At 36.2% G+C, this 21,252-nt stretch overlaps 1 protein-coding gene across 1 annotated transcript; it reads right to left on the bottom strand.

Annotated features, from left to right (window-relative positions):
- Nucleotides 1–19,807, bottom strand: LOC142350296 (golgin subfamily A member 5-like). The gene is made up of 10 exons (XM_075402100.1): nucleotides 19,502–19,807; nucleotides 18,741–18,943; nucleotides 18,039–18,190; nucleotides 17,530–17,625; nucleotides 12,092–12,290; nucleotides 6,709–6,995; nucleotides 6,129–6,287; nucleotides 5,224–5,408; nucleotides 2,531–2,716; nucleotides 1–721 (listed from the first exon to the last, which is right to left on the bottom strand). Exons 1-10 carry the CDS (start codon nucleotides 19,687–19,689, stop codon nucleotides 67–69), a joined length of 2,310 nt encoding a protein of 769 aa, XP_075258215.1. The 5' UTR covers nucleotides 19,690–19,807; the 3' UTR covers nucleotides 1–66.
- Nucleotides 19,808–21,252: the final 1,445 nt, after the last annotated feature.

Genomic DNA, 21,252 nt, shown 5'->3' with positions numbered 1-21,252 from the left:
TAGTTCTTAAATCGTTTAACGGAAACAGATCTAAATTTATTACCAATTAATAAACCCATTTAGTTGTTACTCTACCTTCATGATCGGTTTAATCTGCGGTTGAAAATCATCAGAATGCATCTCAGGTTTATAAGTTAGAATGACCAAAGTAACCCATAGGTGTAATAATAAGGCGTAAATCACTATAAAAACTCTTGCTAAGGCAAATCTTCTGAAGTAGACTCCAACAGTCAATGAAAACGAATCAATAGCTACCAATCCTTTCTTAAGCAACTTTATGAACTGATTATCAAAGGCGGATTCCCGGCAAAATGCTGGAATTCCTCTTGGTTTGATTCCGTCATCATCGAAAACTGAGGTCATCATGTTAACACGGGTTGACGAAGATCCAGATCGTATACTTCCGTTTGCGCTTGAATTCTCCAGAGCCATACGTTCAAGTTGGAAATTTAGGGACTGCTTTTCGGAACTCAGCCTTTCAATCTGGGACTGCTTTGATAGTAAGGTATCAGTAAGAGTCCTGACACGTGATTCGAATTCTTCGTTTCCGGGAGAGTGAGGTTTGTTTTTAAGTGAAGTCAATTCGGTCTGTAATTTTGATATGGATTGATCTTTCTCGGCAACAATTCGAGATAATTTCTCTTTGACAGATAACAACTCTCGGCTTGTCACTGTCAATTCTTCTTTGTTTCGATGTAGTTCGTCTTCCAGCATTGAAACCCTACAGACAACAAAAAAATTAACACGTGAAATAGTTTGGTTCTTTATGAATAGGATCCATTTTAACAGCATCGGTCATTTCGTCGCTTTATTTTCTTTTACCACTATATATCCAGCGTGGCACAGAATTTATATAACAGGTTAGACACCATTCTCTTTCCAGCATCCCAAATTTCTCCATTTGTTTTTGATAAGCCTATAAAATACATGGAATTCAAATGTTCAGGATGGATCTCTATTCTTAACATAACCGACTAAACGTCGGAAGAATTGCTCTCGAACGACTAGTGGGGGCTCTAATCAATTGCAGCCTGCTTCAGTCCGGGGGGGGGGGAGCCTAAATTAAATGGGACTAAGCAGTTCAATAGTGGGCTTCAAATAACCACATTATAGGTTAACATATACCACTATTAAGATTTAAAGTAAAAAATGGCACCAGTTTCGGCGCACTTATTTGACTTTTAGTATTAAATTGCCGCCAATTGAATTTAGCTGCTTGAAATTCTGATTGAGAGAGAATTTTAGATCACGCAAAACGCAAAAAGTCAAGGGCGTAAAAGTCACTCGAAACGTCAAAATTGTCAAGCGAAAATTTTGCATTAAAAAGACATACACGTTTACAATAATTGCTATGAACTTCGTTCAAGAGCAATTAAACACATTTTCACGAGTATTCGTAGACTAATAAATGAAAGGAAATGTTACCGGGCGGGCAGTATTTTCACGAGCACACTACTTATAATAAGGATAAAGGGTTATAACAAGCATTTCGTTGAACCCTACAAAATGTTTGCCGATGCTGTTCTTTTACTGTAAATTCTGCCAGAGGTATAGCAATGTTAAATTTCGTTGCTGCCTATGTATGTTTCATCGATACACAAAACAATCTTAAGAAATCGAATGCAGAAAACTAAGCTGGTGACTCTACCAGTCGAAACTATTCCAGGTTTTCAACAAAGTCCATTTGATCAATCAATATACATAGAAAAAAGGGGCGGGGGAGAGCAAGTCGAAAAGTCATCGACGCTCATTCCGCTACCCAACCAGACTAGTACCAACACAATTGAATATAATGTAACCCAGTGCGCATCAGGTATTGCATGATTACTGAAGACCGTGATAACTGTCTACCTGATTCACACTTCGAACCTACATGCATTGACTAAACTCGCCAAGTCTTCTACGAGCAGAGCTTCACACTCATGGTGGTTTCTCTACACAAATGTGTGGCGAAAACACTCTTAGAATGTCAATAATAGGTTTCTGTTCACTCGAACAGTTAGTTTGTCTGAAGAATTGGTGTCCAACGACTAGTGGAAGCTCAAATATATTACACTATGCTTCCATGGTCTGAAAATTAGGCTCTAATTGAGCCGAATATATGCTGCTAATCTGTGTGTGATTCAGATAGTTGCGTCCGCATTTCACCAAAAATAGTTTATCATGAGAGAAAGGTGCTTTTTTGGGGTATATTTTTCGGAGTTCATTCATAACTCCGACTTTTAATTTAGAGTCATTATGAGTGTCAATACTTTATTATTCAACCACTCTCATCTGCTAATATCTATGCAATAAAAGTTTGGTACGCTTATTTTCAAGTTGCGATGCTCAGCTGTATTGAGATTGTGAGTTAGACTCAGGGGTACTTCTGGCTCAACTTTCGTATACATTCGCGTACACTGGGCTTCCGTCACATTGAAAATAAGGTTATAGATAAATAAAGCCTAAATCAAACAACCTTAAACTCTATTTTTGTCACCGGTTGCACTTTTCAAATTAAAACAAAATTGAAAAAGTAAGTGCTTCGAACCTGTGTTTCTCCTGTTGCAAAGCACTGTGGGTTGCATTTAGATTATGAGTTAGGCTCATGTGCTGCTGGTTGTTTGAGGCCTCGCAGGTTGCCAACTCATCTCTGCTGCGCTCCAACTGCACTGTCAATCTCGTCACCTCCTCTCGAAGAAGCTCCGTCTCGTATTTGTACTGACTCAACTCCATTCTGAAACAAGGTACTTTTAATTGATGGTCCGGGCTTCGCGTAGCTCCGTTTTATTGACACCTTCACAAGAAAATGTAAAACGGCTATTACGCTCTTTGCCTTCCAAATCTTTAAGCAGGCGAGACAGGCTTTGTTGATAGCATGGTTGAATCATGTCCTCTGGATTAATTAAAAGGAATAAATTCAGAAGTATTACATATGGAAGCAAAAGGCGTACTCTTAGAATGAAAGAACATAGTCGACAGATTGCCGGAATAGCTGCGAAAGAATAGACTTGCGTGCCGTATAATACAGATAGAAACAGATAGATCTAAATCGAAAAAAATCGACGCCGCTCAAAAAGCTAGGTAAAAAACATTCAGCGATAAATTAATAAAACTTGTTGCAATTCATTCCTCGGAAGCCTTTTATTAGGGACCTTTACTGCACATATGAGTTCCTTTGACCTTAAACTAATTCAAATTAAAACAAAGTTTTAAAGTGCAAAAGTCATTTAATTGAGAGAGGTAAGTCATATATGATCAAAATCTAATCCCGCAAATGCCTTAAAAACTTTTTCTACAGAGAGCGGGAAATGACGTCACGCGCGCAAATGCTGTTAGTGATAGGAAGAAGTCATTCAGAAAAATTGACTTTCTCAGCTTTGATGTGTGAACAAATGTAAAACGAAAAAGAGCGTCAGACGACGAAACAAAAAACATAGAAGGACAAGTCCTGACGTACAATTCAAATAATTTTCCTTGACTAAACAGAAAAACTAAACCTAGAACGGACTAAGAGTGAATTGGGAAGAGCATATATAACAAAAAATTAGATAAAAAAAACAATATCAATGTCAAAATGACGCATGTGAACAAAAAACCACTAGCCAGAAATAAAAAATTAGTTCAAACGAAAAACTAGGCCTAGAATGAACTATGAGTGGAGTGGGAAAACCATTCAGAAATCCAATCTAAAAAATCGAAAAAACTGAAAATTAAAGTGAAATTGCCGCATGTGAACAAAATACCAATAGCGAGAAAGCGAATTTTTGTTCAAACACCGTTTTCTTACTCTAATTTGAAATTAGAGCAAAAAAATTTCACGGCGCAAAACTACACGCTTTTCGGCTCAACTTCCTCTTTCGGCGTGACCAAAATCACTACTCCAATTTGACATCAAAAATCATGATAATTTGTGAACAATCTTCCGGAAATTTGTGAACAGATCTTAAAAAAACACAGCCGGAAGAATTCCGGAAACGACTCGAAGTGGAAATCCATTTCAACGCCATCGAACTACTCATCAGACAAAACGTGCCTCTACTAATTTATGATTACCTTGAAACGAAACCAAAAAACAAAAAAGTAAAACCAAGAAAATCAACTCTGTTAAAATATGATTTAAAAAATCTTATCGAAATTTGTCAAAAACTGAGATCCCGAATTAACTATCTCTGCCAAAATTACCTCATCAAAAGAACTAATATTTACTCGAACCACTTCTGTGAATTTTTTAAAAATACGTGAAGCCAAATTATGAAAACAAGGCTCTTACAAACAACTTGCACTAAAAAACTGGAAAAACTTAATAATTTTTTTAATATTACAAAAGCGTATATATCCAAAGAAACATTCCTTTCAGTCAAGAGGGTATCCAGATGCTCGCAAAACGACAGGCAACTCATATTAGGCTAAGAAACTAGTCTAAAAAACAAAAACGAAAAACTTCCATTTTTCGCCATTTTGTCAAATTTATCAACAAAAAATGATTCATGTCCACAAAACTGTAACGAATTGTTATCTAAAATTTGATCAAGTAGAAGGGGTCTTTTCAACAACCATTAGAGTCAGTAAAACAAAACAATTGTCGAAAAACGCAAAGATTAGCCCGAAAATCTGCAAAATACATGAAAAACCTCCGAATTAGCATAAAATTCATATGAATTTCCAGAACCGTTCAAACCACTACCAAAACCAGCCTAAAATTAAAACAAAATCATAGCCACACCTCTTAACCCAAAAAACTGCTTCAAAATGCCGCACGTGAACAAAAAAAATCGCTCGCTTACAGAATTTTTTTTTTCACACCTCAATTTCTCGCTCTCTAGAAAACAGCGATATGAACAAAAAACCACTCTCTTTTCGCTCCACTCTTCATTTTGTTCAGCAACAAAATCACTCCAAATTTTTTCACGTGTTTCATTTCCCACTTCAAAATTGATTAAAAACGGACTTCTACAATACTCCTCTTCGAGTCGTAATAAAAAGACAGAGCAATACAATTTAAATTCTCTGAATTGTAAAAAAAACCAAGAGCACAGCAACATAGCTCGGCTCAGCTTACAGCTTCGCAGCTTTAATAAAGATCATGTATTTCAATTCCGATCACCATGCGAACTTTCAGACAATGTAATGTTGATGCATAACGGAGTAAAATCAGCCACAAATGAGAGAACTTTTCACCAAATTAACTCATTCGTGGAAGTCCGTGAAACTAAGAACTGCGGTAAACCTAAAAAAACTAACTTCATCATTTCGAACTGGGAAGTTCCGCCAGTGACAATTTGGCTTTTGGACATGATGGAAACGGGAGACTGAATTCCACTTCCGCCATCCAAACTTCCGTCTCCACTTGACACGCTCTCGTCCATTTGAAGCGGCGGCCCTTCGTGGAAAGACATCTTCATCTCAGAAATCAGCTTTTCTTTCGACTGTAACAGTTTTTTAAGCATATTTTATTTAACAGAAGCATATTTTAAGCATATTTTAATTTAACAGAAAAATCATGACTTAAGATTATTTATATCAGCGGTCTCGTGGTCAACATTCTCATCCCAAAACCCAAATAACCCTGCCTATGAGCTTTTACATCCAAGTTTAAGATTGAGGTGGGTGAAAATTTTCCGGGGACCTAGTTTCGTAGCGCTTCAAAAGATACATCGATAGCACCCTATGAGGCCAATATCAGTCACCACTAACTCCACACGGATGTTAAACTAAATAGCTTATCAGCAACTACATATAAACATGGCCCGGAAATTGTCGGAAACTAACCTTCTTTGACCCGCTCGACGCATATCGAGATTGAAACAGAAAATAGACAAAAAATTTACAGAATTTGTTTCAAAGTGCAAAAAGTAATGTGATAAGCAGTTCCATTTAGATTCCAATTTTTTTAAATTCAGTTTCTAAACCGAAGGCTATTAAGCTGAATACTGATGCCAGCTAGTAATCGCTCTAATGAACTTTGATAATCAAACAAACACCACACTGAGGCAACCTCGTCAAATTTATGGTAAAATCAGCGATTTATTAGTCAGATTACTTTACAGACATATCTTCATCTGGAGACAATGTATGCCTCTGCGACAAAAAAAAATCAATGTTCCGGAAAACACCGCATAATTGGTGTTTCAAATAAGTGGAAATACCTGGAGGATCTTGACAGCTTTGCTCTTGTACTCGACCAGTTCAGTGCGACTCTCCTCCAAACTCTGTTTAGAGACAGTCAGTTGTCTCAAGTAGTCTCCACTCGTCTGTCTCTCATTCTGCAGCTTATGAGTAACGTCACGCAACTCACCAGTCAGTGCCTGACGCAACAATTAGATGTTACTAACCCCACATAGTTTGTCTCTTGAACTCTGATTGAATAATTCAAAGTATATCACGATGAAAAGGCTTCAAAAATTGTACAGTATCTAATCGCGTAGCAAAGCTTTAAGATAAAAAATAATCAGAGCCTCTTTCCAGCAATTTTTTGAAAAGCTATTGCCCGCAATAACACGCTTTAGAATTCAACCCTTACATTATGACCATCTCTGCCATTTTGCCTTTATTACCTTTTATATAAATGAGAATTGCTAGCTAAAGAAATAGCTATCATCTCTTGCTAGGCTAAAAAAAATTATATCAGTTCAAAAAGAATCATAAGTCTGTTCACAGATGCTAATGAAATCAAAAGTTTTGTTCAAAAAAGGAAACATGCAGCTTCAAATAAGTTTATAAATTTACCTGAAGATTTTCTTCAGCTTTGCTCAGTTTCAACTCAAATTCCAACTTTTCACTCCGTTCATTCTCTATTTGGGCATTGAAGCCTTTCTGTGCCTCGTTCAATTGCGCCTGCAAATGCGAAACACTTTCCTCGTGCAAGCCACTTGAAGCCTGATGGTCAGACAGAATTCTTATCTTCTCGTTGTTCAGTTGCAGGATTGAGTCGTTTTGTGATGCGACCTTGTCGCTCAGTTCATTTACTTTGAGTCGATATCCTGCAATTTGCGAGTCACGAGCTTTGATCTCCTCTAAAAACAGCATGTCACGTCACTATGAGAAATTTTATACACCAGACGTCAAATCAGAGACTAAGAAAGGAGGATACTGATTTAGCTGAGTGGGCGTCTAGCAGTACCAGAAAAAATCGGAGACAAAAACTCAATAAATTGTCCAGTTTTAAATTTATCGTTTAAAACAACGTTAAAGCTTTTTTAAATAAAACAACCCTCCGAATTTCTACCCTGGTCGCACCAAGGGGGTGGTCGGTCACGAGAGACCGCGTGAAGCGCAACCCGATGCGAAACCATAGATAGCTAACGACGACGATTTACTTGGACAATCCTTGAGTTCTTACATGTGTTTCACTTTCATTCAAACCAATTAGATTATTTGGCAAGCGAAACTTAAGATGAATTTCACTAACAACTCCCTCTTCTATACTAAATAGCGGAAGGAGTAAGTCAGCAGAGCAGGTGCAGAGCAAAATGCAATAAAATGAGAATTAAAGCCGAATTTTGCCGCTCTGAGTGGCCTGTCTTAAAAATAGCAATTTGATTCGAAAGATGCATGCAAATCATCGCAACGAAGGATTCTCCGCGATCGCAACCTCCCCCTCCGCCCTCACCAGAAGCCGAGTTGAGCACAACTCGATCGCACACCCTAGAACATAACCGTCTAACCTCGGGCGAATTGCTCTCAAACGACTGGGGAGCAGTTGGCTTCTTCAGTTGCTCGCTGCGGCTGAGGGAGGCCAGCTTTAGCTAAATTGAGGAGCGGGTGAGCATGGGAAAGGTTGACTGGGTGCGTGGTAAGCACGCAGGGAACCGTGCGGGGATGCGGGTGGCATGATGTTGAGGGAGCTATGGGGGGGGGGGGGGGGGGTAACAGGAAGGGGTGCAAACTCTGAGAACCAAACTTCACATTATGAAAAATTATGTCTCTTGAAAGTTTCGGTGAATCACATACTTACAGAGACAGACTAGTGAGTCGTAAGGGTATAAGAGAACTGAATGCCATCTGGGCTTTACCTGTTTTCCCGTGTTTGAGGTGGAAAAGTCAAATTATAAGACAAAAAATGATCCGAAGAAACGTCCGTAACACGAAAAAACAGATAAGAAAAGCAGGACCTAGATAATTACTACAAATTTCGTAAGCAAAGAACAGCAGCTGACTAATTGGCCATTTCTTAAATTGTAGTACTTAGATTTGAACTAATCATATTATTTGGCTACTTAAATTCAAGCATTTGACTCCGATTCTCAATTTTCTCATTCAGCTGTGCCTGTTCGGCTCCCACTCCTAACACCAGAGGTGACATTCTATCATTGTTAAATTAAAACGTGGAGGAGGGGGTCTCAATTGGCGGAAATACGTATTAACTGACAAGTAAGCAATTTCAACCGCTTGAAAAATAGCATTTAATGTTATTGCTTTGCCATTAAGCGGGTAAATTAGCGTTCTTTCGTTTTCTGACAAATTGTGTTCACCATACTAGCTAACTTTCTAATGCCTAGTCGGCCGCGGGACTTATGAAACCACATCAGCCGAGCAATTTAACAAGATCGAACACTATAGAGTCGGAGTGGGATCCGAACAGGCACAGCCGAATGAGAAAAAATGAGAATCGGAGTCCAATGCTCGAATTTAATTAGCCAAATAATATGATTGGTTCAAATCTGAGTACTTAAATTTAAGAAATGACGAATTTATCGGCTACTGTTCTTTGCTTACGAAGTTTTTAACAACACTGCGAACGCAGATATCATCACGCACAGAAAGCAATTTTCTAATTTTGGGTAGCTGGCTTAAAACGCAGTGGCTGCACTGCAGATGACGAAAAAAACATTTTGTGCTGATAGTTAAGAATTAGTTTAACGACAGACTTGCTCAGATTTGCTACAAAACAAAATTGAAACGAGATAAAAATTTGTGTTCCCAAAAAAAGGTTATACTTGAAACCAAGACCGCTAAAATATAAGGCTCGATGCTGTGAGGTCATATTTTGACGGTTCCAACTACCATATCAATGACGCTGTCTATGTGAGGATAAACTCTCATTTCGACATAGCCTCGGGTTCACCACACACACTGATCAACCTTGTCTGAATGAAGGTGCCACAGAAAAACTCCGATGCAAAAAGTGCACATTGCCATCAACGAATGCTAATGCTAAAACCTATTTTTTTAAAAAAAAAGATATTTCCAACATCTTGAGAGAAGACAAAAAAATCTCTGATGGAAGTTGGATGCATATTGTATTGGCTTCATGAAAGACTTGATCTACGGTAAGACCAAGTTTGGATTGAAGCCTGAAAACTAAAGGCGAGCTCATAAAACACATAAAAAACTATCATAACCAATTGGAGACGAATTATTATCGAGACAATTTGTCCTCAAAACTAGGTCAACTAACAAATTAAAATTCGCCGAAGTTCTTTCAGACTAAGATGAGCATATATCTGGTAATCTATCGAAACAGCGGCCACAAATGACACTAAAATAGTTAGAAAATGGAGCACCGTCCACTGAGAAGAACAAGGACAGCAACTTCCAATTCGGCTGCACTAACAGTACTGTATTTCAACCATCAGCAATAACAAATAAGTTAATTTTCGCTAAATCTGAAACACTAAATCTGTAAATATTTCTAAGACACTGAGAAAAGATAAATCTCTGATGACGCTTGTATAAATTGTCTTTGCTCCATGAAAGACTTGATCGATGAGCAGAGAATGTTTGGATTGAAGCATCAAACCTATTAGATAAGAATTTGGGGTTCTTGATAATTAGGCGCCCCATAGTATATTGTTGTCACCACCGAAGACGATCATTTTCTTAACAAAAATCGATACAAAACGATATTTACGAAAAAAAACATTCATCGTTATTAAGAAGGAACACAAGCAAGCTTCTGGGATCAATATCTACGACTCCTCATATTGAGATTTCATTCGCAACTAGCAAAATGAATTGAGTTTTGTTAACGGCAAAATCGAGAGGAGGAAAACTGGGATATATTTTACTTTACTTAAACTAGGGTTTTGATCTCGTTGCGTTCTGTTCAGATTGAAATTTAAATGTAGCTTCAAACTTAACATAGTTGGCAGATTACCAGAAAACAGTTGCGATTGCTTCGCGGACTCTTGATCTTAAAAGTACCAATGCAAAACGAATTTCAAAAAAAACGTAGAAGTTTCCGAATTTATTCTGTTTTGCCCTACCAGCTTAGTGGGCTTATATTAATTGTTTCTAAAATTGGCCTAAAATAAAATGCAATTAGAGAGAGTTATCCCTAAATGACCTCAACTCTTTCAAATGAATAAAGCGAGAGCCATTTTCAGAGTGAGGCAATGTCTGACCAAAAAATACTTTGCTCCAATAAACGACTGTTCAAAACTCAGTAGAGACTCATCTCAGTCAAAAATTGCTTAATGAAGCAAAAAAGCCCATTCGAGGTGTGCGTGAGATCACAGGTCACAACAAAAAAAAATTGACGAAATAAAACAGCAGGAATGCAATTCGAAGCATTGAGATGTATTTGAGATCAATTTCTGACCTGTAGATCAGATTGAATGCAAAAGTCCCACATCCAGACATCATGTATGGGACAATTAGATCTGAAGCCCTTACTAACTTACTTCAGGTGAATTCAGCGTCACAATTGAGGTTGTTTAATCATCTTTTGAAAATTTGTATAACCCTTCAATTATTACCAGGAAATCATATAAAAAAGTCTATAACCTGTATGATTACCAGGATTCATATACTAGTGTACTTACAGGAATTCAAATATGACCTCGTATTATAGACTGATTTAACTGTAAGTTAGCATAATCGCCTAGCGTTCAACCACAAAGAGCCAAACCGACTATCGTCAAAAAAACTCGATAAAATTCGATTTAAAATTACAGAAATAAACATACCCGGCAGATTGCTGAAAATAGCCGCCGTTCATTCCCATAACTAAGATTGGGATTGAAAGAAGAGGAAAAAAACTAGAAAAAAAAATTGTATAAACAATTTTGAAGTGCGAATTATTTTGATGTCATTTTGGAGCTGAACATGCTCCTGTTTCGTAGTGAGCTATTGATACTAGCCCAACACAGGCGCTAGTATCTGTACCAATAAGCATTAGAGATGGTAACTAAGAATAAAAATCGAGTAACGGGCATCTAAAATCGATCGGGCTTTATGGGTTTATCCCGTTTCTATTTCTGATTTCGTTTTTGATACTGACTCTTCATTCGGAATTGCTTGCTAACCAACTGCTGTCTAAAAACACTTTTAGCAGAATGAGAGAAGAAACATAGCCCTGACGTACACTTCAAGGAATTTTATTTGGCTAAACAAAAAAAGGAACCTAGAAAGGACTGAGTGAATTGGGAAATCCATTTCTAAAAAAAAATCAGATAACAAAAAAAAAGAAAATCAATTTCAAAATGCCGCTTGTGAACAAAAAACCACTAGCTAGAAATGTAAACTCGGTTCAAACTAAAAATAAGGCCTAGAATGAACAATAGATGGATTGGGAAAACCATTTAGAAAAAAATCCGATCCAAAAAATCAAAAACACAGTAAAAATCAAAGTGAAATTGCCGCATTGTGAACAAAAAACCACTAGCAAGAAAGCGAATTTTTCAAACACCGTTTTCTCACTCTACTTTAAATTTAGAGCGAAAAAAATTCACGCCGCACAACCACTCGCTTTTTCGCTCCACTTCCTGTTTCGGCGTGACCAAAATCACTACTCCAATTTGACTTCGAAAATCATAAAAATGTGTGAACAAATCTTGGAAAAAAAGACAGCTCCCCAATACAATTGAAATTCTCTGAATTGTAAAAAAAAATAGGAGCGCTATAATAGCCGACTGAGAAGCTGAGGCGGCTATTAATAACTAATTTATACACATTTTAGTCTTTTAGACTTAATTTTTGGCGCTTCAAATTAGTCCGACAAACAATGATCAGACAAAAAATCATTGAGAAAGAAAATTAAAAGGACCCAGACAACAGCTACAAACTGTTTGACAGCAATTAACAAGACTCATACTAAAACATTAGCTTAATACCATTTCACACAATAGCAAAAAGTATTACGTAGTGATCTTGACTAAATTTAACAAACCAGTCATATCCATTTCGACATTCTGCCACTTATTGAACATCTCATTGGCTTCTTGGCATTTGACGTCATAGTCTTCGTTAAGTCTTCTCAATCTACTCTCTGCCTCTCGTTGTCTGTTCAGAGCAGTGTGCAGTTCTTGGGATAGAGATTGCAGTTCCGATTTGAGAAGTTTGTTCTCTTGACTAAGAGAGCTCAGCATCTGAAACATACGAAGCGATGAGGAGACTACTGGATTACTATAAGAATTGCTTTAATTGAATCTACTCGACAACTCTTTTGTTTGGCAAACCCAAATTATTGACTTCAATAAAGGTCCATCTTAAGAACTCAGAACCGAAGCGAACAAAGTTAAATTATCCACTAATGTCGGGCGAATTGCTCCGAGATGGGAAAGTGATGGAATAGCAAAAGTGGTGCCTTAGGATGTTGGGCAGCTGAATGGGGCACGCAGGGGGGGGGGGGGGTTGGAATGAACTGCAGTTTTTATTACGCCAAACAACTGCACTTCACACTTCACACCATTAATTTATGTCCTCTCAGCAGCTTTGATAAAGTGTTCATTTAGACACCAGTAACGTTCTAAGAGTACGAGAAATTCTCAGCGGCTTACTGAGAAGCTCTCGTGCTCCGGGCTTCATTAATAAAGCCCGCAGGACTATAATTGTTAAACTCCATTTGAGAGCAATTTATTAAAATAGAGAAAAACAGCCAATTGATAGCCAGCAGAGCTGCAAAATAATTGGTTGGCTGTAGCATGAGCATCGCACGAAATGGTCGCAATAATTACCATTCGAGTAGATAAATAAATAATAAAACTAATGATAAAAATCAACTCTAGACTAGTTAACAATTTCTGTGGCCATATTTACTGAAACATCTTTAATGAACTTACTGTTCCAACATATTTTTAAAAAACAAGGGAATAGATATGGGAGGCAATTTTTCTTCAGCAAATAGGGACTTGTTTTTTTACGTTATTTTAAAACATTTTTAAGGCTTCATTACTTTGAATCAAGAACTATTGTTAAATCAGTAAATCAGTTCAAAAATCTATTGCTCTGCTTTCGTAGCCTTTTTAACTGTTTTTAGTTTTTATACTAACTCCTTATCATATTAGTTTTCTTTACAAATAGCTGGAGCTCTTTAGTTATACCACATTACGTTTTTAGACTAATGATCTATAATGCGCATCTGTACGCAATTTAAGACCATTTTCCTGTTTAAACATTTTTTCTATTTTTTTCTATTTCCTTTTTGAACAATAAGATCAGATCCTTTAGACTGATTGTGATACGACTAAAAACTCAAAAACATGGATGATACTAAAATTCAAATATTGGAATTGTCAACTTTATTCTAGGCAGCAGCTGTTGCAAAATTACACCAACTAAATTTGTCGAGTACTTCTTTGACGTCAATGTACGTTGGCCTAGTGCAACTTAAACTTTCATAGCTTTTTGGGTCCATAGATAATGTAGCCTTTTTCTGTCACATGACGCCTATTATTCAAATCAGCTATTTAAGTGAACTAAAATACAATTTAATCGTGGCAAAATATTTTTAGATTGATTGTTGTACATTTACTACAATTAACTTCTTAAGATCTACCTATGCTCGTTATTACATTTGCAGCTAATATATTCCTAAGAAGACCAAAACCGACTAACGTCAGAACAGCTATCAAACGATTAGTGTGAGCTCAAAGATATTGCAGCCGACTTCAGTCCAGTGAGGGGGAAAGTAATTAAATTCACAAAAGGGGCTTCAAATTCCGACATTAGTGGTTTTTATGTACAACTATAGCAACTAAAAAAAATTTAAAGCAAAATTACCAAATTTGGCGCACTTTTCATTTGACTTTCAGTAGTGAACGGACGCCACTTGAGTTCCGCTGCTGACACTTGTGAATGACAGCAAATTTAGATCACGCAAAAACGAAAAAGTCAAGGGCGTAAAAGCCACTCGAAAAGTAACAACTTTCAAGCAAAACTTTGCATAAAAAGACCAAAACGTTTACATTAATTGCTTCGAACTTCGTTCGAGAGAAATTAAAAAGGCTGAGATCCGTTCATAGAGAAACGCAGAAAATATTTTCCTAGAACAAATGAATCTTTTTCCAGGACAGCCTGGAAACTTTGCTGGAACGCAGTGTCGAGCAAATACCCATTTCTAATGAGTGAAACAAAAGAAATCAAACAAGTAAAAAATCAAAACAAGTAAAAATAAAACATAGCTGGCAGATTGCCAGAAAATAGCCGCAATAGATTCGTAGATCGGCAGTCTAAAAAAACAGTAACATAGCTGGCAGATTGCCAGAAAATAGCCGCAATAGATTTGTAGATCGGCAGTCTGAAAAAAACAGTAAAAAAGACAGACCAAAAAAATTCGTCTTTTCATTGAAGGCTGATCTGTTATATTTTGATTAAAAATCTGTATAAGTTATTGCTGCCTCTATTAGCTGATCTTAAAAAACCTTCATTTAGAGTGACACACACCCATTTGACCTTATCTGTTTGAATTAAAGTAAAGGTCAATTTCAAAGTGAGGAAGTCATTTTTGAGAGTGAGGTAAATCAAGTGTGACCAAAAATTTAATCACGCGCATGAACAAAAAAAACTCGCTCCACTAAGAGCGAAAAATGACGTCACACGTGCAATTCAGTTGAAATTGCATGAACTAATGAACAAAAAGTGGCTGTGACGTCATAGGGTCGTAACAAAAATCATGACGACGAAAAAACCAAGAGAAGGCCAATAATAGCCCCAGCTATCGCTGTGCGGCTACTAAAAAAGACAGACCCAAACAAATTCGTCTTTTCATTGAAGGCTGATCTGTTATATTTTGATTAGAAATCTGTATAAGTTATTGCTGCCTCTATTAGCTGATATCAAATAACCCTCATTTAGAGTGACACACAACCATTTGACCTTGTCTCTTTGATTTAAAGTAAGAAAAGGTCAAGTTCAAATTGAGGAAGTCGTTTTTGAGAGTGAGGTAAGTCAAATGTGGCCAAAAATTTAATCACGCGCATGAACAAAAAACCTCGCTCAACTATGAGCGAAAAATGACGTCACACGTGCAATTCAGTTGAAATTGCATGAACTAATGAACAAAAAGTGGCTGTGACGTCATATGGTCGTAACAAAAATCATGACGACGAAAAAAACCAAGAGAAGGCCAATAATAGCCCCAGCTATCGCTGTGCGGCTATTAAAAAAAGACAGACCCAAAAAAATTCGTCTTTTCATTGAAGGCTGATCTGTTATATTTTGATTAGAAATCGGTATAAGTTATTGCTGCCTCTATTAGCTGATTTCAAATAACACTCATTTAGAGTGACACACACCCATTTGACCTTATCTCTTTGATTCAAAGTAAGAAAAAGTCATTTTCAAATTGAAGTCATTTTTGAGAGTGAGGTAAGTCAAATGTGGCCAAACAAAAAGTGGCTGTGACGTCTGACGACGAAATAAAACATAGCAGGACAAGTCCTGGCGTACAATTCAAAGAATTTTCATTGACTAAACAGAAAACTAGACCAAAAACGGACTATGAATGGATTGGGAAAACCATTTAGAAAAAAATCCGATCCAAAAAATCGAAAAAAACTAAAAATTAAAGTGAAATTGCCGCACGTGAACAAGAAACCACTACCGAGAAAGCGAATTCTTGTTCAAACACCGGTTTCTCACTCTAATTTAAATTTAGAGCAAAAAAATTTCACGCCGCAAAACCACTCGCTTTTTCGCTCCACTTCCTGTTTCGGCGTGACCAAAATCACTACTCCAATTTGACTTCAAAAATCATGAAAATGTGTGAACAGATCTTAAAAAAAAACATAGCCGGAAGAATTCCAGAAAAACAACTCGAAGTGGAAATCCATTTAAATGCCATTCAACTACTCATCAGCCAAAACGTGCCTCCACTAATTTAGGATTATCTTGAAACAAAACCATAAAACAAAAAAGTTAAGAAAATCAAGCCTTTTAGAATATGATGAAAAATCTTATCAAAACTTGTCGTCAATCGAGACCCCGAAATAACCATCTCTGTTAAAATTACTTCATCAACACAACTAAAACCTACTAAAACTACTCATGAGAAGTTTTAAAAATACTTGCTCTAATTTAAAAATAAGCTCTTCCAAACAACTTTGACTAAAAAAAGGAAAAAGTTAATAGATTTTTTAGAAATACACAAAAAACCCAAAGACAAATTCTTTTCAGCCAATAGGGTATCCATATGATCGCAAAACAATAGGCTAGTCATAATAGGCTTAGAAATGTATCTAAAGAACCGACAAAAAAAAAGAAAAATTTCCCAAAAAAAAAGAAAAATAGTTCCAATTTTCGCTATTTTTCGTCATATTTCTCAACAAAAAATTGCTTCATGTCCACAAAACTGCAACTAATTGTTAACTAAAAATTTCTCAAGTAATAGGGGTCTTTTCAATACCCATTTGAGGCAGTAAAACAAAACAAAAGTCCAAAAGTCGCAAAAATTAGCCCAAAAATCAGCAAAATACATGAAAAATATCCGATTTAGCATAAAATTCATAAAAATTTCCAGAAACCTGCCAACTGCTACCAACAACCGCCTAAAAATAAAAGAAAATCATAAACAAACCTCAACCAAAAAAGATTGGAAAAAACCGCTTTAAAATGCCGCACGTGAACAAAAAATTCGCTCGCTTAGAGAAAATCTTTTCACACATCAATTTTTCGCTCTCTTAAAAACAGCGGTATGAACAAAAACAACTCTCTTTTCGCTGCGCTCTTCGATTTTGTTCAGCACCAAAATCAATCCAAATTTTTTCACGCGTTTCATTTCCCGCTTCAAAAATCACTCCAATAAAATTGATTAAAAAAAGGACTTCTCCAATACTCCTCTTCGAGTCGTAATAAAAAGAGACAGCGCCCCAATACAATTCAAATTCTTTGAATTGTAAAACAACCAAGAGAAGGCCAATAATAGCCCCAGCTGTCGCTGTGCGGCTATTAATCAAGCACGCAACAAAACAAGTAAAAAATTAAGTAAAGAAATCAATTAAAAAAAACAAGACGCAAGACAATAGAACGATTTCAGATAAGACGTCAAACTCTTCATGGAATCAGCAAAGCAAACAAAATTCAACACACGATTAATAAATCCAAATGTTCAACATTGACAAAAGATGCAAACCAAAATTGCTCGCTTTTGCATAAATACTACCACATTTCGATGAAGCCTTGTGAAAATTTGTCACAACTCGTACTCGCAGTACGTGCGAACCAGGCACACCACTTTCTAGTTTATCACATCAGAGCTCAAAACTTGTTGTTCAAAAACGCCACGTGAAACTCAAACATTTCAAAAATTAGCCTTTAATGGTTCTTCTATAACATAAGGAATGAAAAACCCAAACTCTAAATATGTATTAAAAAGTTATCGTTACCAACCTCAGCGTGTATATTTGAATTCTCCTCATAGCCAAGTGTAATTGAATCATTGTGAGGATCCACTTGTAGATAACTGCTACCTGAATTACTTGTTACCTAAAAATCAACTTGTTTTTAACTATCTTGCATTAAAATAGTACCTCTATGCTGCTATTGCTAAAGCTAACAATTTTGGTGGAATAACTGACGTGAAAAGATGAAGTTGAGAACAACGATCAATAATATCGACAATCAATTTTCAAGCGAAAAACAGTTGAATGATTACATTAGTTGCACGTCTTGTACAAATTGAAACATTCACACGAAGCTGATCCAGCTGATGACGAGGAAAAGCGGTCGTTGTCAGATTTTTTTCTACTACTTTACCTTTTGGAAATCGGAACTAATTGGCCAATACAACCTATTTTAGTGCACAAAGTTCACAGGCAAGGAAACTTCTTTGAGACCTTTGATGGCCAGCAGCAGACCTAAATTGCATAAACTATTGCATATAAAACTCTTAAGTGTACCTGGCTAAAACTGTCCTCATTTCCACTTTTGGGACTGTGATCTTGATCTACGCCGTCTCCTTCTTCACTTCTGTTGCTCCGCTTCGCCATATTTGAGCCCGCGGCCAATGCAGAGGAATGCTGGGAGAAAGGATCCACAAACAACGGAAGAGCTGAAGACAAAAACAAAAAGTGACAATTTTGGAAAATCAATTCTTCGAAAAATGAACATCGATTTCATTTAGTATGGATTGAACAAAAATCGACAATTTGCAACTCGTTAAAACATACCAGGACAATGAGCGAGAAGTTAGCTCTTTTTAACAATGCCCTCTAGACAAAATGCTGTTCCAGAAAACGTACTGTACATTTCTCAGTATTCAATTGACAATCGATGTGACAAATAACAATCCAAGGACGCGATAGCCATCATTTTTTATTGAAAAATAGAAATAAAAATGCTACATTTTTTTTTGAATTTCATCAAATTATTGTAATAGAGAATTATCATATTGTACTCCAAAAGCACCAAAAATATTTGAGGCTGAGACTTAGCGTCCAGATAGTCAAAAACCCTTCGAATACACCAACGTTATCACGAAGCTGCAAAAAATAGAACTAAATACAAATATACTGTAATAAAAACAATATACTGTAATAAACACTAAATACAAATATACTGTAAAATATTTATCGTAATACTGATATGATATTATTCCTTACCTCCTTCGCTTTTGTTCGACTTTGTGGAGCTGACAGAGCTGGGTCTACTAGAAGATGCCATCTTTGTGTTAATGTCAACAGAGTTTGATGACAGTCTTCGAATATGGTCAGAGGATGAGGGTTCCGTTGAAAATGGCTCCAACTGCTGGTTTATCACTTTTTGGCCACCAAGACCACTGCCTGACCTTTTTGTCTGTCGGGACCTGAACAAGCATTAACATCTTCTGTACCCATGCTTACTCTCTATTAATTGCATAGCGTGTATTATCAGACATGTATGGGCAAGTGTGAATGTGATATTAATTGATTGATAATTAATGCCCAATTTTTCAAATTGGATTACATTCAGCTGCTCGAAATGAAAAATAAGTTGTCTCACTTATATAAATTATGATTTTGTCGAATATAGCAGACAAATCGAAGGAGTACACAAAATCCGTAACATAATTGAAAAAAAGGAACATGTAGAAACTGAAACAATGTTTTTTGAAAGCCAGAAATAAGACGAGAAACACTTACATCCCATTTTTATGCATTTTCCAAAGCTTATATCCGCAGATTATGCAACGCAAAGATATTAAGTTGTCCTCTTGGACATCAGAGAAGAGACAATATGCTCACTTACAACCGCATTTCAAAATTGACTCCAAAAATTCTCGTGAAACTCCTTAGTGAATTATAGTGCGCGCGCTAAAATTTATGAATTCACTGCGTATGCACACATTTACAATTTTATTTCACGAAATGAAATAAGTTCCCACCGTGAAGGCTTCTTTTGTTGTTTGAACCCAGTGTTGCTTGCATCCTGAGTTTTTCCATCTTTTTCATTCTCCTCGTTTTGCTGAGAACTGAGAGCAGTGGCGGCTGATTCGTCAATTTGGTTCAGAACATTCTCCGCTTTCGAAGCGAGAGACGAAAACCAATTGGAGGCACTACCAGTAGAAGCCATACTTCAGTATTACGTATACGATGAAAGAGTATCTCTTAAACAATATTGAGTTTCATTTGAGAATCCTCAAAGTTTACTGATGGAGAAACATTAGAAACCTGAAACACATGATTTACCTTTTCACTGTAACTTAAATAATCCGAACGTTTAAGAACACCTAACCCAACCCACAGGAAAGACAATGAATTCACGAAAGATGATTTTCAAGAAAGACAATCATGCTGTTCCATTTTGATATTTTGAAACTATTTTCGATGAGAAAAGGATATATAAATACGAAAAAAAACGTTTGTTTCGTTTAAAAAAATAAGCACCGGAAACCTGTCTCCTATTTACAAGTAAATAGCAAATCTCAGATTTCAATCGTAACAGTGAAATGAAACTTTGTTCTAGTGAGCAAGGTTTTTAACACTTTAATATTGAACATAGCAGATTCCTGGATAGCCGCAAAACAAAACATGCCACATAAATTTGTGCAGAATGCACAACGTACCTAACCCTCTCAACGCCAAACGTACCTCAAATTATGACCATATATATATCACAAAGTAAATTTTGAAACTCAAAAAAATACGACCATTTCTTAGTTTGCAACCTATAAGATGTAAAGTTCCCAAAACGACAGACATGACTGAGAAAAACCTATTCATTTTTATTAGTCACTATAGACCAAAAAAATTGATTTAACATAAATCCAGATAGCATAAAAAGTTGTAATCCGCACCTAAAGTTAAACACAACGTAAATTTAAAATGAACCACGTACAAACATACATCTTCGAAACAATTACATAATTTTTTTAATTTTTCATTACAACAGACATACCAAAAAATCTCCTCCTCCAAATTTTCAATTTCTAAGCAAATAAATTAGCAAAGATGCAGCCAGGTTTGCTTTTAACAGAAGTGAAAATTTGTCCGCAAAAACGCGTTCAGGATCATCTGAAGTCTGTCGCACTCATGTACTACAAGTGCAGCAGAGTATATGTAACACAAATTATGGCAAGAACTGATGTTCATGTTTTCTACAAAATGAAATATAGTTCTGCATTTGCTTCAATTTAATCAATTTCCAATTGCTGCACAATTAAATATTTTTCACTGAAAATTCTGGAAACTAATATTGTTCTTGGCATAGCAATAATATTTTATCCTTCTGTACATATGAAAAAACGACCAAAAATCGCCAAAAGTCAACACTTTTCCAAATTTCATAAAAAAATTGTACCTTAAAATTTTCCCAAGGACAATTCTCATTGCCTAAAAACAAGACAATTCGTCTTTAGAAACCACACTTGCTGCAACACAAGCTAATATAATATAATTCTTAACGAATGATATCTACCCTTCCTCCACTTCATTTACTTCAATAAAAATATGCTTAAATAGCCTAGGGAAAAATGGAAAAATATAGCCTCAAAAAAGAGAAAAAAAAACACAATCAAAACACATTTTTGCATGAAAAAAGCTCAATTCCTAAAAAAAAAATTGAAGAGCAGCCTTGCTAATGGTGCTAATGAAAAATTTCTGTGCTCGGTGAGTTTTATAATAACATTAATTTCCA

This window comes from Convolutriloba macropyga, chromosome 12, assembly GCF_964194025.1.
Source record: "Convolutriloba macropyga chromosome 12, txConMacr16.3, whole genome shotgun sequence".
Classification (NCBI taxonomy): domain Eukaryota; kingdom Metazoa; phylum Xenacoelomorpha; order Acoela; family Convolutidae; genus Convolutriloba; species Convolutriloba macropyga.
This window is presented reverse-complemented; position numbering and strand designations above follow the sequence as displayed.

Coding starts and splice junctions, on each gene's coding strand:
- LOC142350296 (XM_075402100.1), bottom strand. CDS start 19,689: ATGGCTTCTACTGGTAGTGCCTCCAATTGGTTTTCGTCTCTCGCTTCG. Junction 18,944..19,501: donor CAACAAAAGAAGCCTTCACG/GTGGGAACTTAT, acceptor ATGCTTGTTCAG/GTCCCGACAGACAAAAAGGT. Junction 5,409..6,128: donor AAGCTGTCAAGATCCTCCAG/GTATTTCCACTT, acceptor AAACTGTTACAG/TCGAAAGAAAAGCTGATTTC.